At 39.8% G+C, this 27,653-nt stretch overlaps 1 protein-coding gene and 1 pseudogene across 2 annotated transcripts in view; one reads left to right on the top strand and one right to left on the bottom strand.

The window, feature by feature from the left end:
* FAT3 (FAT atypical cadherin 3) overlaps window positions 1-20,530 on the bottom strand; it is a 547,597-nt gene extending 527,067 nt beyond the window's left edge. For both annotated transcript variants that reach the window (XM_023209116.2, XM_031933808.1), the window contains exon 1: window positions 17,239-20,530. In XM_023209116.2, the coding sequence (XP_023064884.2) occupies window positions 17,239-20,530 (3,292 nt within the window). The remainder of the gene's footprint in view (window positions 1-17,238) is intronic.
* Window positions 5,817-6,579, top strand: LOC111540679 (annotated as a pseudogene).
* Window positions 20,531-27,653: the final 7,123 nt, after the last annotated feature.

Raw genomic sequence — 27,653 nt, 5'->3', positions numbered from 1 at the left:
AAATAGTGCTCTGACTTTGGATACTTGCTAGAAAGGATGGGGGCTTTTTAAAAAATCATTTGCTGGCTGGGCACAGTGGCTCATGCCTGTAATCCCAGCACTTTAGGAGGCTGAGGCGGGTGGATCACGAGGTCAGGAGATTCAGACCATCCTGGTTAACATGGTGAAACCCCGTCTCTACTAAAAATACAAAAAATTAGCGAGGGGTGGTGGCGAGCACCTGTAGTCCCAGCTACTCGGGAGGCCCAGGCAGGAGAATGGCGTGAACCCGGGAGGCAGAGCTTGCAGTGAGCCGAGATCAGGCCACTGCACTCCTGCCTGGATGACAGAGCGAAACTCTGTCTCAGAAAAAAAAAAAAAAAATGTTTGCCCATGTCAATCAAAGAATGTAAAATGCTGCTACTTTTCCTCTTTGTAGTTCTAAGCAGTCCAGGTTCCAGAGACACAGAAATCACAAAACCTTGACAAACCAGAACCCTTGGGAAATGTGCCATTTTGCGCATTTGAGTTTTCCAAGTAGTTGAGCAGCCTGTCAGATGGTTATCATAATTTTATGGGCTTTGTTTTGTTTTGCTTAGTTATCCATGTTTGATTTACAAAATTTTTCCAAAGTGCATTGTAATTCTCTTTCCAGGTCCAGTTTGTGCACCACCAAGATGTGCTCAGGCCAACCTGTTACCACAGACACCTAAACATCAATGTTCACCCTACTCCCTGATAAGAACTCTCTTGCTCCTGCCACAGAATAAGGAAGCCCCCCTAATCCAGTACTCATTGATAAAAGAGAGATAGTAATGTGAACACTGACCAGACGGTACCCTCAGAAGTACTGGCTTCCCACTAGTATTTCCCAGAAGTTTTGTGACTTAAGGGCCTATGTGGCAGATTTGACCAATAAAATGCCAGAAATGGGCAGGAGGCAGCAGAGAAACTGCTTCCCCTTCCTTCCAACCCCAGGCTAAATGGTCCAAAATAGAGTGGTTCTCAGTGCCCTCTCTGGAGACAGGCGGAGCAACTGAAAGCAGGCTGAGTATTGTTGTGAAGCTGTGACCAACTTAAAAACACACCAATTTATATGTGGTCTCCATTTCATCCCATATGACTTCTTTTTCCTCACTCTTGCTCCCTGTGATTAGTCTTAGTATGTACTGTAACTTGTCCTTCATATTCTGTTTCTACGGAACCTGGACCTTGACAATGATCCCAACTTCATTACAATCATCACCTAGCTATTATGCTGCATGGGAATGAAGCGATGAGCACTCTTTGGGCTTAAAGCCTCAATTTTGTGGGGGTGGGGGGTACCTCCTGCTCTGTTGTCCAAGCTGGAGCACAGTGGCACCATCTTGGCTCACTGCAACCTCCACCTCCAGGGTTCAAACAAACAGCCTCCTGAGTTGTTGGGATTACAGGCATGTGTCACCACACTTGGCTAATTTTTGTATTTTCTAGTAGGGATGGGGCTTCACCATGTTGGCAAGGCCGGTCTCGAACTCCTGGACTCAAGTGATCCACCCACTTCGGCTTCCAAAGTGCTAGGATTACAGGCATGAGCCAGTGCACCTGGCCTGAGCTTAAAGTCCTTAAGGAGGTACTTAAGGCTGTTTATTCTGAAAATGTCTGAAGTCCCAACATTAAGCCTTCAGACTCTGGTTCTGACTTGCCTCCTGCAAATCCCAGCTTCACCACAAGCTGTGAAACCTTCGACAAGAAATTTAAAATCAAATTTTTGTTTCTCATCCATAAGATGTGGATAATCAGAGTACATACACCATAGAATCCTTGTGAAAAGAAAATGAATCAATACTAAAACACCTGGCACAGAAAAACACGCAATGAGAGTTAGCAATCTCTTTCTCCTGCTGCCTGATTTATAGGGTTATTTCCAACTGCTGTATGACCATCTACTGAAATATCTCCACTTTGCAATTTCTAAAACGTTAGAGGATTATATACCAGGAAATCTATCTTATTAGAATTGTGTGCAAAGTGAAAGTAAGTAGGGACTGAATAAAAACCACAGAGTTAATGTATATTAGTGCAAACTCTGTAGAAAGCTCCCAATAGTCATTATTGCTTACATCCTGGTTCTTGAACATATATTACCAAATTTTGACGTTCTAAATGAGCTAAAGTATTATTATCCATGTTTGAGTCATGCTGTATTCCTGTACACCCTTGAGCATCTACACTATCTCAGTTGTGAAACACAAGAGTTTAGTGACCATAAACAAAACTCAAACTCACTCCATTTCTGATGGTTTACCTCCTAGGATAAATATCAGTCTAGGATAAAATAGCAGTCAGAGGAAAGAAAGAGTATACCTGATATTTTAGCATCTGAAGGAGTATTGTATAAAATGGTTATCCAATATTTAATAACTGTGTTTTTATTTCAAGGCTCATTCAGTTTAATCATTATTCCTTTATTAATCAAATATTCTATTAGAAGTATCCTGAAGGTATGAGAAAGAAATACCTAACTCTACCCAGGATCAGGGAGAGATGTGTGACACATATATGAGGACAAAGAACCAACACACGTGAAGAAGACTAACCTCACTTTCCATCTTCACAGCCCCATTCACAACCTCAGAGCTCATCCTTGCATAGCCTGAGTAAAGAATTTCCTTTCAAAGCTGACCTCAAAATAATGTTTCCTTTTAATAATCATGGTGCTTTATCTAGAGTTTAGTCAATGAAATCAGAAGCATCCTACCAAACCAAGGGCCCACAGGGATGGAAATTATGGATTCTAAGATATGCTACTAATATATAGAGTACAAGTTAGATTATTTATAGTAAATTTCAACAATAATGTGCAAATTATGATTAATTGAAACTCCTTATAATTTAGGGGGAACCCTCAAGTTACACTTTTAGAATATGGAGAATGAGTGTGAGTGAAAGAACTCTGGGACAGTTATTAGTGCAGCTCTTAAAGGCCCTCTTAGTGTGCTTCCTGGATGCTGGTATATTGTTACTGGTGAATGCCCAAAGATATTTTATGAGTAAGAGTGGGCCCAAGAAAAATGCAATTCTTTCAACAGCCAACTGCTCCAAAAAAGCAGTGAGACCAAAGCTCTACACTACTGAACTTGCAGATTTTATTTTTTTATTTTTTTAAGACAGAGTTTTGCTCTGTCACCAGGCTGGAGTGCAGTGGCGCAATCCTGGCTCACTGTAACCTCTGCCTCCCAGGTTCAAGCAATTCTCCTGCCTCAGCTTCCCGAGTAGCTGGGACTACAGGCGCACGCCACCATGCCCAGCTAATTTTTGTATTTTTAGTAGAGACAGGTTTCACCATGTTGGCCAGGATGGTCTCGATCTCTTGACCTCATGATCTGCCCACCTTGACCTCTCAAGACCTTGCAGATTTCGTATTCTTCAAAGGCTGCTTTAGCTACAGAATTTCCAGGGCACCTCCTGAAGCAACATAGAGACCCCAAAGAGTCAGATTCACTCACATACAAACTTGGTCTACGTCCTTAGCACCATTTGTCTGTTGGTTCAATAATACACAAGAGAAGCAACAACCTAAAACCTGGTCTGGTTGTCTTTGGCATCAATCTTAAAATCAGGACTAGACTTTGTGGCCTGGTCCAGCTCAGACACTTCCTCCAATGACATTAAAGACTTCTTTCAGAAAAATGTTCATTTACCAGTATTGCTGGGCAGATGCAGATTTAACATGAAGCTATTAAAGCCAATACTTCCAAGCTCCAAGGAGGATCATAACAATGATTCTCCTTGGCAAGGAGGATCATAACAATGATTCTCCTTGGAGCCTCACTCTGTTGCCTAGGCTGGGGTGCAGTGGCCAGATCTCAGGAGGCGAGTTTACGCCATTCTCCTGCCTCAGCCTCCCGAGGAGCTGAGACTATAGGCGCCCGCCACCTCGCCTGGCTAGTTTTTTGTATTTTTTAGTAGAGACGGGGTTTCACCGTGTTAGCTAGGATGGTCTTGATCTCCTGACCTCGTGATCCGCCCGTCTCGGCCTCCCAAAGTGCTGGGATTACAGGCTTTAGCCACCGTGCCCAGCCGCAAAATATATTTTAACCAGATTAATTCAAAATTTCTATTCTCTTTCCCCTTGATTACATTTTACATCACATTACGTGAAGTGGTTGCAGCCAGTATGGAGATCTGTCTAAAAGAGAATTAAGTCGAGGATACATTTAATTTTCATTCAGTAGGATTATTTATATGACTCATCTTCAATTCTCTCTCTCTATATATATACTGTTGTTAGCCATTCCTGTGTAGAAACGGCTTCCAAAAACACTCCCACTATCCATTGCACTGAGACACCCAGCATTTTAGCATGGAAGTAAGATCAAAACTGGTATCACCATATGAATATAACCTGAGGTGGGTGGCACTAGAATTACGGCAGTGGTGGAGGAGAAATTAGGCTAAAATGAACAGAGCCAGAAGCTATTCTGTGGAAAACTATCAAATGATTAGACATGTAAACTTGTCACTAGAAGACGTGGTTCTTGCCTACAGAGTCAAAACGAAAGTTCTCTCCCGGATGATGTGGCATACAAGTTGAAAATGCACTGTAAAGTTTTTCTTTTGTTGACAAAACTCACAGACACAGACATTACTAGTTTTTTTTGTTGTTGTTGTTTTTGTTTTTTATGGAACACAGACTTGTAGCAGTATTATTAATAGCAAGAGTATCTATAACAGTTTGTATGAAAAAGAAACTTGATAGAGGTTTTTCCAAATTTGACACAATGTTAAAAATTGACATGTCATTAAAAATAACAAGTTGTGACTTTGGAGAAATGGTTCTAAACTCTCAGTAATAAAAAACACAAATTTCAGTCAAACACACTGCCGAAAAAATTAAATAATCTTTCTTATTTTCTATGGCAATGATTACAAAATTCTTATCCTAGGGAAAGGCAATCAAGCAAAATTTCAACCCAAAAATGTAAGAAAAAAAGCGTTAGAGATGTTTGTCAGGCATTTAAAAAAATACTGTTATTCTTCTGAGTTTTGTGATATCTGTCCTATTTGTTGACTTTCAAACTTTTAAGTTGCTGTGATTGTTTTCCTTGTTCTAAACAAACACAATTTTGTTCTTATGACTTATTCTTTTTCTCAAAGCAGGCATTTGAAATAGTATGAACTTCAAGCCCCAGAAAACTGGGATTCATTTCTGGGATTAGGCATTCCTCGACAATTAACCCTTGCTTATATAGCATTATCAACTCACTTCAGTGCTCTAGTTATCTTTCATACTGTTGTGTCTCCAATTGGAATTTGTAAAACTCATTCCACAATGCCGAAGGACGAGCCTAAGGCCACAGGGAACATGATGAATGATCAGTAGAAGACACTCATTTATGTTGTATCACATGATATACAATTAGATTACATGCTTTTCTGTGTCTACTATAAGTTTTTTTTTATTTTTTTATTTTTATTTATTTATTTATTTATTTTTTGAGGCAAGGCCTTACTCTGTCATCCATGCTGGACTGCAGTGGCATGATCACAGCTCACTGCTGCCTCAATTTTCCAGGCTTAAGTGAACTTTCCATGTTAGCCCTCCCCTGCCCCACTAGCTGGGACCCACTAGCTGTGCCACCATGCCCACCTTATTTATTTATTTATTTAATTTTAGAGAGAGGGTCTCACTATACTGCCCAGGTTGATCTTGAATGCCTGGGCTCAAGCAATCTTCCTGCTTTGGCCTCCCAAAGTGCTGGAATTACAGCTGTGCACCACCATGCCCGGCCTCTGCTACCAGTTCTTCATTTAATCATCTGTACCAGTTGGCACCACATGCCCAGACAACCACCATGGCTGCCTACAAGCTGGTGCTGATCCACCACAGAGAAAGCATGTGGAACCTGGAGAACTGCTTCAGTGGCTGGTACAATGCCAACCTGAGCCTGGCAGGCCACGAGGAAGCAAAGTACCGCAGGCAGGCACTGGGAGATGCTGGCTCTGAATTTGATATCTGCTTCTCCTCAGTGCAGAAGAGAGTGATCTTGACTATCCGGACAGTGCTAGATGCCACTGATCAGATGTGGCTGCCAGTAATGAGGACTTGACACCTCAATGAGGGCACTATGGGTGTCTGACTGCAGTCAATAAAGCAGAAACTGCTGCAAAGCATGGTGAGGCCCAGGTAAAGATCTGGAGGTGTTCCTGTGATGTCCCACCACCTCTGATGAAGCCCAACCATCCTTTCTACAGCAACATCAGTAAGGATCACAGGTATGCAGACCTCACTGAAGATCAGCTACCCTCCTGTGAGAGTCTGAATGATGCTACCACCAGAGCTCTGCTCTTTTGGAATGAAGAAATAGCTCCTCAGATCAAGGAGGGGAAATGGGTACTGATTGAAGCCCATGGAAACAGCCTCCCAACCATTGTCAAGCATCTGGAAGGTCTCTGAAGAGGCTATCATGGAGCTGAACCTGTCAACTGGTTATCCCCATTATCTATGAATTGGACAAGGACTTGAAGCCCATCAGGCGCATGCAGTCCTTGGGGGATGAAGAGACCATGGGTAAAGCCATGGAAACTGTGGCTGCCGAGGGCAAGGCCAAGAAGTGAGGGCTGGCGGGCAGGCTACTGTCCCCAGGAGCACCCTCCCTGTCTGTCACATCCCCGTGCACCTCCCTCCTGCACATGTCACACTGAGCACATCTGTAGGCATCTTAAATTGTAACTGCAGATGGGGACCAGTGGCTCTCATTTACATTTTAGCCATTTTGTCTCCTGTAGCCACGCCCTTTAGGACCTAGTGAGAATAACACTTCAAGGGCATGGGTTCTCAGTCCAAACTGAGGAAAAGTTCTCCTTTTCCAAGAGACTTGAAAGGTAGTGACTTGGGTTTTTGCCAGTGCTTTGTTTACTAAGGACTTGTGGGGAGGAACCATTCTAAGTCATGGCCAATGAGGAGAAGAAAGAGCCGATCTATTCCTGGAGCCAGTCCTGTGCTCTTCAGAGCCAGGCCATTGCCTGGGGGCTCTAGTCACTCAGTGGAAGATGAATGCAACCTGTATGACGATGTGACAAACAACTCTTTCCTCCCTTACCCCAGAGAAGCTGGCTCTAGCAGGTTGAGATCAATCCTGACTTGAGTGTATGTGTTACCTTTACTTTTATAAAAGTATAGTGTATATAAATAACCCAAAACAATAACCTTTCTGGGGTTTCTTGTGGCAGTTGAAATAGTCCCACATGTGGTCATCAGAAAGTAAACCATTCCTCACACCAATATGGGATAAGCTCCTTGACCTATGCGGGGCAGGAGTGCCTCTTGCTGTTTATTTTAGAATCTCTCCCCTACCTTGTTTCATGGCTGTGAAATGCCTCTTGGTCCTAAGTGTGTCTTTCACTGACTGATTTCTGAATCATATTCTAGTTGCTTGGCCCTGCTACATAGGCCCAGTGTTCATTTCAGCACAACTGTACTAAGCCCTTTTTCCAGATCAGTGTAATAAAGGAATGATGTACAATTTAAAACATCATCTTTACATCCTCTTCAGTTCAAAGCTCTATAACAACAGAGAGCAGGTGCATGATAAATGTGGAAATGAGAGAAGGAAGAAGTAGAGGTCAAGAAAAAGGAAAAAGGAAGGGGAAAAGGAAGAGAGGCAGGCTTTTAAGGAAGCAAATGGAAGGAAAAAATCACAAAAATGATTTAAACTCTGTTTTACACATCTTGAAGGTAACTACAAAGTCTCTGTTTTTTTCTGTTTTGTTTTGTTTTTGTTTCTTGGTTTTTTTTTTTTTTTTTTTTTTTTTTTAACCATTTGCCGTATCTTTTAGGGTATGTGTGTGTACCTCAAACTTTTATCTTAAGTCATTTGTTTATTTGTTTGTTTTTGATACAGGGTCTCACTCTGTCACCCAAGCTGGAGTGCAATGGCACAAACATGGCTCACTGCACCCTCAACCTCCTAAGCACAAGTGATCCTCCCACCTCAGCCTCCCATGTAGCTGGGACCACAGGTGCACGCCACCATGCCCAGCTAAATTTTTTATTTTTTATTTCATTTTTGGTACAGATGAGATCTTACTTTGTTGCCCAGGCTAGTCATGAACTCCTGGACTCAAGTGATCCTCCTGCCTTGGCCTCCCAAACAGCTAGGATTACAAGCATGAGCCGCTGTGCTTGGCCTTTTATTTTAATTCTTTCAACTTTTATTCACTTTCAGTTCAAGACATTTCATATTCAATCTGTTACTTTACTCAGTATTATTCTCACCAGCATACTGCTTTTTAAAACCAACTAGAATATTAACTATGTTATGCAAATGAAAATCTGTGAATTTAATCACAAAGAGTGGCCCAGAGGAGCCGCTATGTCCTACAACATCCAATGGGAAAATTTCGAGAGTCCTATTATATTCAATAACTTGTATACCAATGCCCAGAATTTAATATAAATTGAACTGAATCCTACACACAACTCTTTGTAGATTCTGTCGATAAGACATGCTGTCATAAAAACTGGCAAGTGACAAATGCAGACTACAGCCCATTTTAATTTTCATTTCATTTTCTTTTCAATGAAACATTGTGAATGTAGTGGCATCACATAAATATTTATCAAACTCTATAATTCTTCCAACTGTAATGATAAATAAAAGTATCTTTCAATGTGCATACAAAACACTAGCAGAAAACCATTCTTAGAAGACTGAAATGATATGCAAGCTATCTGAAGTCATGAAGGACAATAAATTTATCCCACTGCCTTCTGGAGAGCCACAAATACATGAAACAATAATCTGGTAGTTTTGGTAATCTGTGCTTACTAGGATTCTGAAATAACACACCATCACTTGGCACTGGGGAAATGAGGACCCTGACCTGATGGGCTGGTAAGCCATTGAAAACGTCTATTATTAAATATAAAAGGAAGACTGCATACAGAGAGAAGACAACCTAGGTTTCCAGGTTGTAGGTTTGCCAACCTGTTTGGATTACCTCTTTATGACTGTCATTATTTTTATCATTTACTAGTTATACAGAGACGACAGCAGTTCAAGCCTGATACACAATGCAGACATAATTACAGATTTGAACCAACAGTACTGTATCAAAACCTAAATTGCCTCAGCCCACAGTTAACAAAAGGTCAAGAAGAAGGCACCTGCTGAAAAGAGTAATAAAAACATGCTGTTCATGATTTTCCAGAAGCTTCTAATCCTTTCTCCCACCTGGCTTACATGACAACTACGAAGTTCATCAGAATGTTGTAGAGTATTCAGGACTCCTCAGGGAAACATTATTTTTTTCTCTCAAATAATTATGGCCAAAAATTCTAGAGCCAAGAAAAGTTTCTGCTGTCACTTGATCATAACTTCATTCCTCTCCCTTGCCTGCTTGGGTCTCAAGGGGAAAATTTAAGGGCAAGCCTGGGCCAAAATGCAACAAGCCTCTTTTGATTTAGATGGACGAGAGTAAAAATATCATCTCAAAAAAAGAATGAGGACAGGGGACGCCATTTAGTGTGGATTTGTCATGAATTAAACCAAAGTCACCAAATAACATCTATCTTACTCCTCAACTTGTCAAAGAGGAGTTGCCAGGCAAGTTTGGGGAAAAGAAGTTGGAAAGATTAACAACCAGCTATAAGACAAAATATGATTTCTGGTGCTTCTGAATATGAAACAAAAGAACTTTATATTATATTACATTATGCAAGAGATATGCTACTATAGGAATTAATCACTCTTTTAAATATCTCGGCTGAAGCTAATGGTTTCTTCAATGACAAAGAGTTCCTCATTTTTCAAACAATACAGCTCTTCCATTTCTTGGTTTTCACTCACCCACTCTTGACTATGATGATTAGAGGCTTTGGACAAAGAGTATTAGACTCAGCACTGGCAGCTAGTGAACAGTTCTTCAATTGAACTAAATAAATAAAAGCTACTCAATTGTTTGCCTTTATTCTTTCCTTGGCCACCAGCTGAAATAAATCCTTTTCCCTGTAGAAGATCAAAGTACAGCATCACAATGTTTGAGAGCTTGAAAGATCCTGGTACCCTACCATCCGGCCAAACCCCTCTTTTTTCTGTCTGGTGACACAGGTTCTTTAGCAAAACAAAACTTGTCCTTTCATGATAGAAAAGATGTGGAGAGCGTAAGTTAGATGGGAAGATATAGTCCTCTGGTTTCACTTTCTTACCTTGCAAAATGAAAGCATTGGATAATTATTCTCTCTCTACTGTTGGTACTGAAATGTACCAACACATCAAAGCAGTATTACAGAAACTGTAGTAGAAATTGCTAGAAAATGTCAGTATGCAAAATATTTTAAAACTTAAAATCTGTTTTAGAAATATTTAAATAAGAAAAATATTTTATCAGTCAAGGTCCTAGTGGAAAACAGATGGCACACTCAAACTGGATAATAAGGAATATTTAATAAATAGTTTATTTACAAAGGAGTGGGCAGAGTTTAAAGAAGTAAAACAAAAGAAAACAAAAATAGTGTGGTAATCTAGGGCTAGTAACAGCAAGGAACTGTTACCACCCATCCGTGGAGGGATGCATCCAGCCCACAGTAACCAGTGTAGAAAGAGTTAAAGGGATGAATATCCTGACCTGGCTCTCCTTCTTTCTTAGGTTCCCATTGGTGGAACAAAGAGATGTCAGACAGCAAAAGAACCCACTGGCCAAAAAGCCTCTGGGCACAGAGCAGAAAGAAGAGTCAGAATGGATCAGAGAGTTGAATGGGAGAGAGTTCGCCCAACTCCGAACACAATTATAAAGTTATTATTTATTTATTTATTTATTATTGGAATAATCTGTTCACAATATATAGTAATTAGCTTGATGGTAATTAATGTGTCTCAAACACCTTTTTGGTTTGTCTATTTGAATTCAAAGAGTACATCAGGTCTCCTAAGCCTCTGCTAGGTCTATCAAAACATTTGGAATAAAGAGCATTCTGTGCTCAGATATGCTGGGGAAATGATTTCAAGAGCCTCAATGCAAAGAAAGGTAAATGTAAATGCATAGGCACAGGGCCTGTGAGTCTTTCCTCGTAACAGCAGATATGAAAAAATAAGAAAATAACTGTCCATACCTCCTGGGATGAATGAATGAGACCATCTGTTTAAAGCAGTGTGCACAGAACTTGGCACACAAACAGATGGTGCTCAGTAGATGTTAAGCACTGCTGCCACTGTTACCAGCATCATCTCTTGCATCTGCAATGTGACCTGTCAGATACCCATTTCTTATACCCGTGCCTCTTTGTGTCACTAGCGCCTGGCGCAGTGCCTTACACATAGGTAGTGCTCAATTAAAGTAAACTTACAAAGACGATTGTGAGAGTTGTCATGCACTATGTCATGCTATTCTATTGTTCAGTAACTATTCACTCCTCTCTCCCTCTCCCCTGTTGGAGGAGTGTCATAGTCAGTTTAAGTTGCTATAAAAAAATACCTTATAACCTTACACTGTTGGTAATTTGTAAGCAACAGAAATATATTGCTCACAGTTCTAGAAGCTGGGAAGTCCAGTATCAGGGTGCCAGCAGTGTTTGGAGAGGGCTTGCTCCTCATAGATGCTGCCTGCTAGGTGTCCTCATATGGCAGAAGAGCAGGGGAGCTAGCTGGAGCCTTTTTTATCAGGACATTAATCCCATTCATGAGGGTGGAATCTTCGTGTTTCAATCCCTTCCCAAAAGCCTCACGTCTTAACACTATATATTTGTTATTAGGTTCTAACATGAGCTATGGGGGGTGGGGGAGGGGTGCACAAACATTTAGGACATAACAAGGAATATTCTTTTCTGCTCCACAGTGCTGAGCTTGACCCCATGACCTGCTTTGGCCGATGGAGCGTGAGCCAGTTTTGAATAGAGGCTTTAAGAGGCACTGCAAGTTTGCACCAGCCCTCTTGAGCTCCTGCCTCTCACTTTGAGAACATCACATCCCAGATAGTGAGTACTCCTTCAGCCTGGGTCCTGGAATAAAAAGATATGTGGATCAGATCCTAAGTCAATCCAGTCTGCCACAGTGCTGTTTCAGCTGTTCCCTCAGAGTCTGGGGCAAGAAAAAAATATTTCCATAAGCCAGTGAAGTTTCACAATTGTTTGTTATATAGCAATAATCCAGAAAAATCTGACAAATACATATGTGTAACAAGGTTACGATGGCATGCTGGACTGAAGAAGAGGGACAATAACATGAGATTTTGAGTCCATTACACTAGAGTTCAAATCTTAGCTCTGAACAGCTACCAGATGTGTGACCCCGTCTGGGCAAGCCTCAGTGATCCCCACCTTGTTGCATTACTGTGACAATTAGCAATAGTACCTGAAATGTACCTTGCACAGTGCCTGTCACATGATAGGTACTTGATAACTGGAAGAAATACTCCAATTAGTAATAAAGGATGGCAAAATACCTTCCCAATTATCCATGATTAAAGTGCCAATTGGAAATTGTTCATCTCAATTAAATATTTCTTTAATTAAACAGATAAATAGAAAGGGTGAAACCATTGCTCAAGTTTGTAGCTTCCAAAATATTTATAGAAAATTACATTTTGAGACATATACTGTGCTCTTTCTAAAATGGTGTAAAACCTCTGAGTAGTCAAGAATATGAATCCCTGTTGTGTCAAAGAATAAGAATGCATTCTTTGTGAAGAAAAAAAAATGATTAAATTGCATCTTCCAGACTAGTGATTTAAATCGTGATCAAATCCACTATAGTTTGGGAGGCCCCCATTTAATCCATTTACTGTGAACATTATTAAACATTTATTAAATGCTTGTGCATAGCAAAGAATTTCAAAGGTATGGTTTGGTTCGCAGAGCTCCAAGAAAGTCAAGAACATAAAACTACTAAATGTATCAACTAATCCCAGCATACACACTTTCACAAAACGTTAAGCACTACAATTACTGAAGCATAGAAATAGATTTTTATCCATTGGGAAAGCATTCAGAAAAATATCACTACTAATAAATAATAAAAGATTTATTTGAATTGTAAAATTTGACTAGAAAAGAAATTTATTTAAGACATGAGCTCAAGTCTCTGCCTTTCAAAAAACTAAGAAAAAATAATTTACAGAAAAGATACATATAATCTGGTAGCCACTGTCTGAGTAGCTCAAGTAAATTTAGGGTAGTGTTTGCAAACCACATGAGGAGGAAATGCTTGAAAAGCTTAAATGAAGATTCCTGGGCTCCCACTCCAGACCTATTGAATGACAATCATTGGGAATTTGGCCTGTGAATCTGCATTTGTTAACAAACCCTCCAGGTGACTCATGTGTACTCTGAGAGCTGCTAACCAATGCAAACACTTGGGTAATCTTTGGTAGTTGATTTAAAGGTTTTAAAAGTCTCAAATCCGGCCGGGCGCGGTGGCTCAAGCCTGTAATCCCAGCACTTTGGGAGGCCGAGACGGGCGGAACACGAGGTCAGGAGATCGAGACCATCCTGGCTAACACGGTGAAACCCCGTCTCTACTAAAAAATACAAAAAAACTAGCCGGGCGAGATGGCGGGCGCCTATAGTCTCAGCTACTCGGGAGGCTGAGGCAGGAGAATGGCGGAAACCCGGGAGGCCGAGCTTGCAGTGAGCTGAGATCCGGCCACTGCACTCCAGCCTGGGTGACAGAACGAGACTCCACCTCAAAACTAAACTAAACTAAACTAAACTAAACTAAACTAAACTAAACTAAACTAAACTAAACTAAAAGTCTCAAATCCAAGCAAGTCTAGGCCATTCTATGCCCACAGGTTAAATAAAGACAAGGAAGTCTAGACCCGAGAGTCAGTAATCGCTACAGCGCTAAACAGCTTTTCATTCTGCCAGCAACTCAAACCATATTTTTTTTTAGCACTTGGAAGCAAAAAACTGATGGATCATTCAACAGTAGTATAAACTCAACAGCACCAAGGTGATGGCTTCTCTTATTGGGCATACAATTGCCAAACTTCTCTTTAGCCCTAGCATCACCTGGAAACAAGTCCAGGTGGTCATTCCTCATCAGCTCCTTGGGCTTAGATTCTAAAATCTACAAGTGCTGAGAGGAGAGAAAGAAAGATGGTTAAGATTCTATGGACACTCTAATCTTCATAAGAAAACTCAACAAACCCAAACCTTTTTTCCCCTAATACAGAGAAAAAACCCAGTTGTGTTTTCTAAGAGAAGGGAACAGAAATGAAATAACAAAGGAGGAAAGACATTGCTACTATAATTTTAAAACTATGAAAAAATCAGAAACATGTAAGAATTGAAAGGAAAGGGCACTGGATTAGGACTGAGGAGATGTGGGTTCAAGATGCAGCTTATATCCTCTAAAACCTATGTGACCTTATAAACTCACTTAGCTACTCTTTAACTCAAAGGAATTAATGTTTATAGGAAAGAGGTTTTTAAGTCACAAAGCAATGTGAAAATATAAGTGGCATTAGTATAGTTGATGACAAAAGTTTTTATTTTTATTTTTAATTGTTATTTTTTTTAAGACAGGGTGTCACTCTGACACCCAGGCTGGAGTGCAGTGGTACGGTCACTGCTCACTGTAGCTTCGTCCTCCTGGACTCAAGTGATCCTTCTGCCTCAGCTTCCTGAGTCACTGGGACTACCGGCATGCACCACCACACCCAGCTAATCTTTTGTATTTTTTTGTAGAGATGGAATTCCACTATGTTGACCAGGCTAGTCTGGGACTCCTGAGCTCAAGAGATCCACCTGCCTTGGCCTCCCAAAGTGCTAGAATTATAGGCATGGGTTACCATGATTGGCCAATTAAAGCTTTTTTAAATATATATATATAATTCAGAATATAACGGAGCAAATGCAAATACATACCTTTTCTAAATAACACCCAAGGTAGAAACATTGTAGCAAGTTACCTGTGGGAAAATCTAGGCCACTAATACCAAATTGTTCCTACTTTTCACTGTATCAGGTAAACCAAAATGCAACTTCTTGATTAAAAAAAAACAACTCGGTATGACTTGATGTAGTCATCTATATAGCAGTGGTGAATGATTCAGTTCGAACTTTTCCTATGACCTACCTACCCACCTTTACCTGAGTCTCAAAGCTAAGTTCATCACTAGAGAGCCATAAAAACAATGGGACTATAAAGAAATCAGGAAGGTTAATCAATGACCAGCACCATTAGTCAATAAGTCCAGGGTTGCAAGGATTTTGAAACCTGTTTAATACTTTATTGCCTTACGGATTTTAGCTCAACACCAAATTTCAGTGTAGTTGGGAACATGCAAGGAAATTCCAACTTATCTTGAGATGGGTGAGAGCAAGGTACACTGCAGTTACACGAAGCTAAGTTTGAAAGTAGGCTCCATATTCTATGTCTTCTCTGACCCTCAGTTCATGAGTTGGTAATTACCAGTCCCACCTCATGGTGCTGCTGGAAGAATTAAATAAGACCTGTCTATAAAACCCTCTGTACAGTGTCTGGCACATTGTAAGTACTCAATGAACTAATTATTATTAGTAGTAAAGTATTAGTACAGAGTAGGCACTCGGTAAAGGCTAGTTCCTCTCTTTTAACATTTTGTACTTAAAAGGCAGAAATATATTCCAACCAAATTTTAAGAGATACATGATAACATATAGTATGTGGCAAAGTCAGGGTGAAATTTCCTAACATTGACTTTTTAATCTACTATAGCTATGAAGACCAATTTTACAATTTACACTGGCCATAATTAGAGCCTAAGTATACAAAAGCTACAGTTTAAACTTGAGACGGTACATACAGCTTTCTTGCTACCTAATATTTAATATAGTTTCTTAAATCATTTTTCTAGTATTGTGGATATACAGTTAGTACATCTATAGGGATACTTTCCTACCACCTGTTCTAATCATCATCACTGGGACTGTTATGAACAGAATGTACAGATATATCCCCTACAAATTCATACTCAGAAGCCCTAAACTCCTATGTAATGCTATATAGAGACAAAGCCTTTGGGAGGAAGTTAAGTGTTGATGAGGTCATGAGGGTACAGCCTTAATGATGGCATTAGTGCCCTTATGGGAAGAAAAAGACCAAAGCCTGCTCTCTCTGCCACGTGGGGACACGGCAAGAAGTTGATAGTTGGCAAGCCCAGAAGAAGGTCTTCATCTTGACTGTGCTGGTACCCTGATCTTGGACTTCCAGCTTACTGAACTATGAGAAATAAATGTCTGTTGTTTAAATCAGCCAGTCTGTGGTATTTTGCTGTAGCAGCTTGAGCTGACTAAGGGAGCAAAAGCACTCTATGAATATTGTGGATAAGTATCTAATGTATGTAAATGAGCTCTGAAAATGGTAAGGTGCTAATATTACCATTTAAACAAGACTAAGGAAGACACAGGCCCTCACTTGAGATGTCTACAATCTAAAGTCTAGAGAAATGCACAGTGCCAACAAAGGAACAGAAACACACATATACACAGAGACATGCATGTGTCCAGGCACATGAACATTTTAGAGACAAATAGCGACAATAACCAGTATTTCTAAAAACCTGTATCTTTATCTATGAATGAATAATTTAAAAAGTAAGTCAGAAGCAATAAAAATACTGGAACAATTTTGCCCCATATTTTTAAATGTTTTGTAAAAAATCCCCTTACAAATAAATTCTTAAAATCAATTTTTATAAATAAAATTCATAGCAAGAGTCATTTATTCCATTAAGAAAGCATTTGTAGAAGCACACCTCCTTATATTAATGGAGCTACAGAGTACAAATTCCCATCGTTCAAGGACCAGACGAACCCATGAAAGATAAAAGACCAAGCAAGTAATGCAGTATCACTTCTGCAAAGCCTTACTGTAAAGGGAAGGATTCCTATATAAGATCCATTTGAAAATCCATTTCACACTTCTAACTTAAAACCAATTCAAATGTAATTTACTTTATCAGATTCCTTCATTTAGAGAGGGTCAGGAGTACAATCAACAGAAGTGACAATTACTTAGCCTTATCAAAAGATGACCTGGTAGCAGTAGTGCTGAGCAAGAAAAAACAAAACAAAACAAACCAGGACTCCCACTGGAAACCACGGCTGTTAGTGTCCAAACAGATCTTCTAACAAACCAGAACATTCTAAGAAAAAGCATCTACGTGCGTCGTCTCTGCACCAAATGCAACCTCATTTGTCATTCTATTTTAGTGGCCTAACATTCCTTTACTTTTCCAATGTCGACCATTTAAAAGAGTTGAAACAACACTCTTGGCACAAAATATTACACTTACCACTCTCGTCATCTATACTGAACCTTCCAAGACCACTGCCATCCCTGATGGAGTACTGGATCTCTCCATCCCTTCCGGAGTCTTCATCTCGAGCAGTCACCTGCAGCACGCTCGTTCCAATGCGGGAGTTTTCTTTTACAGACCCAACAACAGCAAAGTCTGGGAAATAGGGAGTGTGGAGGTTTTCATTGACATCCACCACTTCCACCTCAACAAAGGAAACAGATGACAGAGAGACAGGCCGCCCTTTGTCTTTGGCCCGCACAGTAAGGTTATAGAATTGCTGTTTCTCATAATCAAGCTCTTTGCTCAAGCGGATGGCCCCACTTGCTTTATCTATTTCAAATCTCCCATTATAGTCATTGACCAAGGAATAGCGTACTTGACCCCCCAATCCAAGATCTGGATCATGGGTCTCAAGCCAAGCAATGACAGTGCCAACAGGGAGATCTTCAAGAACCTTCACACTATAGCTACTGGGAATGAAAGCCGGGGAGCAGTCATTGACATCATCTAAAAAAACTTTAAGAGTGACAACTGAAAACAGTTGCTGACCACTTTCTGCCTTGTCCCTGGCTTCTATTTTCAAAGAATAATTGGCCTTGGATTCCCGGTCCAACTGGTCGGCTACATAAACGATTCCAGTTGAGCTATTGATGGCAAACTGCTGTGTATCTGTCAAGACTGAGTAAGTAACTTCACCATTAGAACCTAAGTCTTTGTCTCTGGCTTCCACTTGAATAATTTCAGTACCAATGCCTGAACTTTCTAGAATGTTAACTGAGTAACTGTCTTGAATAAAAACTGGGCTATTGTCATTAGCATCCTCCACATTGATGGTCAGCAGTCTCCATGACGATTTCTGTGGATTACCTAAGTCATAGATGGTGATATTGAGGAGATAGAGGTCTGTGTGTTCTCGATCCATGGGCATGAGGACTTTCAGCTGCCCAGTTTCCATATCAATATTAAAGCAACTATCTGTATTTCCATCTGATATTGTAAATAGCACTTTTCCATTGAAGCCAGAGTCGGCATCATAGGCTTTAATCTTCAGAATGTTAGCACCAACTGGCAGATCCTCCTTTACAGCCACATCAGAAGGAAAAGACTTGTCAAAATATGGTCCCTGCCTATTAATTGAATAAAAGTCAAGAAATCCATCTTCCAGATTCAGTTTCCCATTTGCTTTTGCCTTAATGAGTAGTTTCTCTGCCAGCTTTTGAGCCACACGAGTTTCTCTGCAGCTGAAGCTCTTTGAAGACACCTTCCCATGTAGGACGGAAATGTTAATAGACATGGGGTCTGCAAGATTCTCTCCATCAGTTGCTGTAATTCTGAGGGCAAAATTGCCATTTTTAATGCCAGAATTTGCCAGTGATTTTTTAAGCTGTAAAACGCCAGAGTCTGGGTTTAAATAAAAGAAGCCAAGTTCATTTCCAGAAATTATTTTGTACTTTACAAGTTCAAGTTCATCGATATCGATCGCTGAGACTGCTGTGATGTGTCCACCGACTGGAAAGTCATATGAAATAACTCCCTGGCAAGCCACTTTTTCAAAGAGAGGGCTGTTGTCGTTGACATTTCCTATTCGAATAGTCACATTGACCTCACTTTCATGGCGGTACGGCGAACCCCAGTCAGAGGCTCTAACAATGAATCTGTAAATTTCTGGGGAGGATTCAAAATCCAATTCTTCAGTTGTGCTAATAACACCTGTAAACTGGTTAATGGCAAATGGTAACAAATTCAGGCTAGCGATACTATAGGTGATGTACCCATTTTCCCCTTTATCCTTATCAGAAGCTGAAACTGTTAGAACACTGGTTCCCACCGGAACACTTTCATTCACATTAGCATCGTAGAGTGGTTGCTGAAATTCTGGGGTGTGGTCGTTCGCATCTTCTATGCTGATGGTGACTTGTGCTTTTAAATCTCCTTCCTTGTTTGTCACCTCCAGTTTATAAACCTCCTTCTTAACAGTATTCAGTGGCTGTGCTGTAACAATCAGACCCGACCGAGGATTAATTTTGAAGTACACTGCATCCTCACCAGGAGATAATTTGTATTCCACATCTATCGGTTCAGGACTTAGTTTTACTATAGCAACCACGACACCAGGAGGGGAAAATTCACTTACGCTCACATCGTACACTTCTTTTTCAAATCTAACGGGGACAGTGTCTCTTGTGGGGTTGCCAATGTGGACTGCCTTTAATGCTGAAAATTTTTGAGGAGATCCCTTGTCTTTTGCTTGAAGAGTGAGATTGTAGCCATAGGGAAAGCTCTCCCAGTCAATCTGCTTCCTCTCCTTAATCTTGTACTCATTCAACCACTTTCCTTCCTTAGCCAGGAAGAACTGATCTAAAGGATCCCCAGCCACGATGGAAACAGATTCGATCTCTCCATTGGCTCCATCATCTAAGTCATCAACTGTCACCACTGCATATGTCGGCTCTTTTTCCAATGAGAAAGGAACATGAGTGACTACCTGGATTGTTGGGGCATGTTCATTTATGCGCTCAATGTGAACATAAAGCTTTGCAGTACTGCTCACGCCATTGTTTCCATACAGTTTCATTCCCCGGTCCACAGCCAAAATTTCCAGATCATACCTATTCTTTTCATCATAATTTAATCGGCCACTTAAGGAGATGACACCACTCGTGGGGTGAACTGAAAAGAGATCAACTTTATTTTTAAAGTAGTAGTAGAATTCTCCATTGGAACCAATATCTGCGTCTGTTGCAGTCACCTGGGCGACACTAGTCCTTAGAGGTGTGCTTTCTGCTATGGTAACAGAGTATGTTGTGGGTGAAAACAGAGGTCTCAGATCATTCATATCTAAAACCTGTATATTCACTTTGGTCCATGCTTCCAAATCCTCTCCTCTGACAGAACCTTTTACTATCAATAAATAATTATCCTGGATTTCCCTATTTAATATGGCTGAATTGCCACCTTTAGTTCTTATTCTGAGAAAACAGAAATCTGCAATGATGACTTCCTCTGCTTTGAAAAACCCTTCCTCATCTCCGGACACTATTCTGTATTTGATATCCCAGGACAGATCTATTAAGGTGATGCCCATTCTACTCTGGCTGTTGACGTAGGTCCTTGCTGCTGAGTTCTCATACACGGTAGCATTATAAATGGAATGTGTGAAGTGGAAGCCCAGGGGCCCAGTCCCCGGCAGCCCCTGGGAGACGGTGGCCAAAAGCTTGAAAAGCAGGAGGATGAGGCAACAAGGAGGAGGCCGTGTGCCCACACAGTGTCCCATAATTATATCCATCACATCATACTTCCATCCTGGAGGGGAAGAAAGAGAGAGAGAAAATATAAATTAACCATCCTAGAAGAAGTGGGAGAGTGGGAAATAACTATTAGGAAACCATGCTTTTCAAAACTTTATCATAAAATCTTTTGACTAAAACAGCAATATAAGAAAAAATTAGAAACCTTGCCACTACTAGGTAATGAGGAACCCAAGATTACTAGAATTTAGCCGAATCTTGTAAGAATTTTTTTCAAGTGACACTTTGTTTTAAATAACACTTTTTTACTGCTGACAGGGTTGTTCATTGGTACAAGATGTCTTACACTCTGAAGGTCAATTTAGAGGTATATATTGGAGGTCTTAAGTGCATTTACCTTTGACTTAGAACTGCCTTTGTAGTAATTATCCTACAGAAACATTTAAACAAGTCTCTGTTATAGCACATTTTAAGGTAACAAAAAAAAATGAAGAGATGCTAAATGCCTATCAATGGAGGACTGAATAACTCATGATGTATTCATAAAATAAAATAATATGCAGTCATTAAAAATAGAGACATAAAAGATGTGCATTTTCAGATGCAGTAAGATGTAATGCTAAGGAAAAACAGGTCATCAAACAGTATATATAGCATGAGTTCTATTATTATATAAACATCTATATGTGCAACTGAATCTTTATATTTAAAAAGGATTAACTGTGTTGTGGGATTTGGTGGCATATCTGCATTTTCTAATTTTTCTTCAATGAACATTGTTCATCAGTAGTTATATAATTCATTTTATAATTATAATCTTTTAAAAATGCTTCAAGGTATTACCATCTTTCATTGTGCTTACTTTTAACCTGATCAAGGCATATACATAATGCAATGCCATGAAAATGAACAAAGTGTCAAGTTACAAAGCAGAGACAATAATCCCTAAGGAGTTATATGACTGGAGTGATATCCAAACTATTCAGAACAAGGGAGGTAAGAGTGATTACTTACAAGAAAAACTTACGAAATTACAAGAGATACTTCCAATTACTTTCATCAATGACTATTAAATTTGGACAGTTTCTACAGTTTCATGACTATGTGGGTTAAAAGATACAAACTTTTTTCTATTTTAGCCAGTAAAATCAATCGAGGAGAGGGGAGAAAGGAGGTATTCAATAAGAAAAAGTTAAGTCTATTCATACCCAAAGGATCAGATTTTTAGAACCCCCGAATACGAATTCTTCTGTTCAGTCTTACACTCTGCAAGCCCTTGATATTCTCCTTTTCTTCCTCTACAGGGAATGTGAAGATGAAAGGAGATGGGAAATGAATTTCTTTGCAGGCATGCAATGATGTAGGCACTGTGTCAGTCATTTTTCCACTTTGTTATATTTAATCTTCACAACAATCCTAAGTAATAGGTACCATTTTACCCAATGACATATTAGAAAACTGAGGGTCAGAGAAGTTAATCTTATTTAGTTGAGACATTTGCCCAAGCAATGTTCCCCAGCCAGCAAGTAGCAAAGCAGGATCTCAGACTTTAATCTTTCCCTAAAATCCATGCTTTTCCCCATCACACAATCACTCTCTCAAAATTACCTGCAAGCAAGAATGAAATAATTAAGGATCCTAGAAGCACATATGACATAATTTAATTCTAATGAAATAGTCAACATGTATCATTGATTTTAAAAAGCACAACCCATCCCTGCCCCCAGCATATCTTTTTGGTTATCTCCTCTCTGTTTTTTTTTTTTTTTTTTTTTTTTGAGACAGAGTCTCGCTGTGTCACCCAGGCTGGATTGCAGTGGCGCGATCTCGGCTCACTGCAAGCTCCGCCTCCCGCGTTCACACCATTCTCCAGCCTCAGCCTCCAGAGTAGCTGGGACTACAGGCGCCCGCCACCATGCCCGGCTAGTTTTTTGTATTTTTAGTAGAGACGGGGTTTCACCATGTTAGCCAGGATGGTCTCGATCTCCTGACCTCGTGATCCACCCGCCTTGGCCTCCGAAAGTGCTAGGATTACAGGCTTGAGCCACCGTGCCTGGCCGTCCTCTCTGGTTTTAATGTAGTTCTAATTATTGGCTGCAAACTGAAAAGAAAAAAAAAAAAAAACCCTATAGGAGTTTAACATATTAAAATATTACAAATTATATTTATGGTTTATAAAACCCTTTCATATCCAAGATTAGCAAGGCACATATTATTATAACCTTTTTGTTAATGAGAATATAAAACCTCATTTTCCTATCTAGACTTTATTAGTTAAGTCTAAATAGACTTAACTTTTTCTTGTTGAATACCTCCTTCCTCCCCTCTCCTTGATTAATTTTACTGGCTAAAATAGGAAAAAGTCTTTATCTTTTAACCCACATAGTTATAAAACTGTGGAAACTGTCTAAATTTAATAGTCATTGATAGAGTCTAGCAGACTCTAGACTAGAGCTTAGGCTGTCTCCATACCCCACAAGGCTTTCCTATTTTTTTGTTTAGCTCCGCCTTACGAGAGACTCTCCTGAAGTGAAACCTTGAGCATGTAAATGCTGGTTCTGCCTGAGAATGTAAGATATCTTGCTGCTATCATCTGCTTAAGTATCCAGTAGAAAACATGGAGTTACAAATAGCAAAAGTCAAGTTTAATTTACGGACTTTACAGGCATTTACAGACAGCAAAAACGAAAAGCCGAAAAACGGAGTAAGTTTCTGTAAAGGAAGTTAATTTCACATGCAGTTCTTTAGAGGCATCGCATGTGCTAAGTAAGTAGAACAGGCAGCAGCAGCTCTGGTAACTAGGTCAGGGACCAAGTCAGATGGCCGCTGGTGACCCTGCTCAGTAAGTTCCTAGAAAGACACTATTGGGCTGCTGGTCATTTCAAAGGAAACTTTATTAAGAAAATGATACATTTGGGGTTTTCTGGATGCAGTAGGTTCAAATGTCCTACCTAGCAGAGTGGCGAATCCCAGTGTGCTTGGGTGTCTACTTTGCGGAGTACAGTCAGCTAAAATATGGGAACAACAGAACCTCTCTTTAGTGATCACAGAAGTACACTAGCAGAAGCTTTAATAGTATTTTGTACGCTTCAGGAGTCTCTTCTATTTCATCATCTCAAAAGGTTCCAAAGTAGTGGAGAAATTTTTAGGCTCACTGTGGACATGCGAGTAAGCAAGTCTCTTGTAAGGGAATGCAAAGGTTAGGTTACACTTTCTCAAGGTGAAACACTGGGATCATTCCCAGAATGCTCCAGAAAAATACAAATAAAGTTTCTGCCTCATTTCCTACTCACGATTCTGTGCTGAGAAGACTTCCTGTAACAGTAATTTTGCTGATCCTTTGCCCAAGGAGTGTGGACTCCATGGTCATCAGAGAGGAAAACTTCCCCCATGAAACATTCAGTTCAACTGAACTTTTCTGAGTCTGCCCCCTCATTCGCACTCTGGACTTCTACTTAAGGAAAACTGATGGGAAGTACATCACTCTATTCCCAGCACCCAGTACAGCACCCCCCACACAGGAAGCAAACAACACTGGTTTGCTGAACAGAACACTAAGTACTAATGTAACCAGAGGCCCAGATGCCTTTAATATTCTCCGTTTCCTATTCCCCAACAAAAAGCACATCTTACTTCAGGAAACCGAATCAAGAAATTATACAGGTTCAAAGGAGCCTTAAAGATCATCTGTTCCAATCTCGTGAGCTTACAGATGAAGAAACTAGGGTCCATAAAATGAAGAGATTCCCCTAATACCAGGTCTCAAGTCTCCCAGGTTCAGAGCTAATGCCAAACTGAAACACACTTCAATTGAACTAGTTTTCATTGAGTTCCATTACAATTTTAGAACTGTGGTTTATCATTATGTTGGAGTCATCTTCCTTTTCTGACACCAAATTTCTCTCCCTGGTGTTATTTCCTCCTCTAAGTAGTTAGCTATTTATAAATAAACATTAAAGTGCCCTAAGGGGATAGTTACATTTACAAATCTTTCTGTGAATCTTTCAAGGCAAAGAATGCTGTCATAATATGAAAACATATCATTCAATTTAACTATTCAAAAATTGGTGCTTTTGCATAGTGAGTTTTTCTTTCAGCAAGATACACTGCTGGAATTGTTTTCTTGTAAACCAGAATCAGTGGTCTTAAATGCAAATAGAAAATACTTCAACACAAGCATAAATGGAGTGGTATTATCATGTACTGAAATGTAGACCTAACACCAAAAAATTGAGCAGGACTAAGTTTGCCAATTCAGTTGTTGAAAACAAAATATCTTTTAAGGCTTTTGTATCTTTATTGTGGCACAGGAAAAAAAAAAAGCCCTATCTGACACAAATTATTTTTAAAAGCCTTGTAGTTTTCCCACTGATTAGGAAATAAATGAGTGCTAGAAGCTAGGAATGTTGTAAAATTTTGCAAAGCAAATTCTAGAATCAAATTTTGTCTTCTTTTCTTTTTAGTATGCCAAGACAACTGTTCAGGTTTTTTAAAAAATAATATTGCCTTTTCCACATTGAAGCCAAGCTATTTGTGAAACCAATATGATAGTTACAGTGTTTTAGATGCTCCACACATTGATTTATTCTACTACTTCTAGATTATTTTAAAGAAAGCACTTAGTTTCCAACCTCAGAGCCTATTTTCTACAACTTACTAACATAATCAATAATTTTTGATATAATCTCCAAAGAGATCATCAAGCCATCAATCTTCGAGACATTTATTTTTCAGAGGCATTCCTGGTGTGACTCCCCATCCTGCCCTTCTGTTCTGTTAGGATGGATCTTACTGTGGGACTCAGAAGGGCATGCAGATTTTTCTTTCCATGGATGAATAAATACCAGAGACCTTGGGGGCAGGGAACAGAAATCACAGAGACTACCTCTCTGGGACAGCCTTGGCTCTGCAGGGTACCTATGCTTGCTTTGGTAACCTGATAAAGCTATTTTCTGCCAACATTAATCTGGTCTGCTTAAATTGGTGAGACTTCTGAACACTACAAAATGTATTTTAAAAATATATTTCATTTGCATTCCCTCTCTTCCTATCTTTTCTATTGTGAGGGGATTCTGTTAGCCAAATTGGGAGGATACTCAAGAAATTTGCTATATTAGGCTGTAAAGCAAAGAACAAAGTCAATATAGAGTCCCCTTGACAGGAGTCCTTGAAGAAGGTGACCCGTGTTCAAACTGCAAATAGAAGATCAGTCTCTGCTTCGGTGTATGCAGTGCCAGAGCCAATGCCAACACAAAGGCAGAGCATGCAACGGTTATAGAACGTGCACTTTGGCACTTGACTGCCTGCATTCAAATCCCATCTATGTCATTTACTAGCTTTACGACCCCAGGCAAGCTATTGAACCTCTTCACACCTCAGTTTATTCTTCTATAAAATGAGAACAATAATGCCTACCAAATAGGATTTGAGTTAATAAATGGAAAATATTTAAAACAGTTCATGGCACATAGTATATAATTGTTAGCTATTATCATTAGTTAAGGCAGAGTTTAGAGAAGACAAAATCTGGGAATCAACACAGGGAGTAAAATTTACAAACTACTCTACATTTTATTTTCCAGTAGAAAAAAAAAAAACACACATCAAAGGTAAAGGAAAGAATGTCTTTTCTTTACTAAAAGCAATGTTAGCCTCAAAGGTCAGACAAACCTGAGTTGAATCCAGGATTTGCCATCTAGTGGCTGGGTAACTTTGGGGCTAATATCGAAAGCTTCATTAAATCTCAGTTTCTTATCTTTAAAATGGGGATTATAAGAGTTCCCACTGTCAGGTAAAAGGCTTAACATAGTGTCTGGCACATAGTAAATATTCCATGAATATTAATTGACATAATTATTAAGGTTTTCAGAAGCAGGAACACAAAACAAAAAACAAGTAAAACTGAGGTAAGGATAAAGGGTCCAGAGAGGGACCACCCCTAATATGAAAGCTACCCTTTCACAGATCACAAACTTGTGCCAGGGGTCAGAGTCAATGCCACAGAGAGGTCTTGTGCATGGTGACATGGCCAAAAGGTATTGCCAGAGCTCTGTAATCGATTTCAATCCCTGTGTATGCACTTTCAAACTCTGAAAACTACAGCTGCATTAGGGAGCTATTCCTTAGACCTAGCATTTAATTCCTGGGGAGTTCAAGCAAGATTTCTCCTTGCAATGATGAGTCCCAGAACAGCCAGATACTGCTTAGCCCTATCTTCTAGAGCAGCCTATTCTGATACCACTCAAATTACCATTCTCATGGCACCACTTTATGTTCTGGGTCCTTGCTCCTGAAATCAGTTATAGACTGCTCGTATGACATACTTGGGAATAAAGTTTTACTCTCCGGTTGGTGCTAATGGCTGCCTGAAAAGAAGAAAAAGGCTTTGATGCAGGTTATTTTTAAAAAAATACAAACCATTGTAGCTAGAGAATGTATAAGATAATATACTAAGTATTTGAATCACAATAATTTAAGTTACGCCATTATTCACATTATATAATGAAATACTGAGCCAAAGCCACATAAAGTCACTGCGTTTTATAGCCAAAGGGATCATAAACTTTTCTACCCCAACACCCTAGTTTAGCCATTGAGGAAACAGACTGAGACAGGTTATGTGATTTGAACAAGGTCACAGAGTTTGCCTATAAAAAAGCTAAAACTAGACCTGAGGTCTCTGCTGTTAATTTGACTCTGACAGCTCTTGTTTCCTTTAGGAATGCAGGTCTCTATCCATCTGCACTACAAGTTTTACTCAGAAGGTTTAGATAAAATGCCACCTACCAATTCTATGAAGCTATTTTGGAGATTTCCCATTCAAATGTCAGCACCACTTCTTCTAAAGCTGTGACTCTTTAACTCTAGAGAGCATCAGAACCATCATAAAGCTTGTTAAATTTCAGATTTGTGGGTACCACTGCAGAGTTTCTGACTCTGTTGATCTGGGGTGGGGCCTGAGAATTTACAATTCTAACAAGTTCTGAAGAGATGCTGGTCCTCTCTCTGAGAGGACCCCACTTTGAGAACCACTGCTGTAAACATTGTATTTTATTTCTACCTACCTTTCTGACAGTACTGTCTTCCTTAGATTAGTTACTTATGTGTATCTTTAAAGTATACACTAGACCATAAGCTCCTTGAAGAAAAGTTATGGGCCTT

This window comes from Piliocolobus tephrosceles, chromosome 13 (assembly GCF_002776525.5).
Source record: "Piliocolobus tephrosceles isolate RC106 chromosome 13, ASM277652v3, whole genome shotgun sequence".
NCBI classification, from domain to species: domain Eukaryota; kingdom Metazoa; phylum Chordata; class Mammalia; order Primates; family Cercopithecidae; genus Piliocolobus; species Piliocolobus tephrosceles.
Note: the sequence above shows the minus strand (reverse complement) of the source record. Positions and strands in the feature narration are given on the sequence as shown.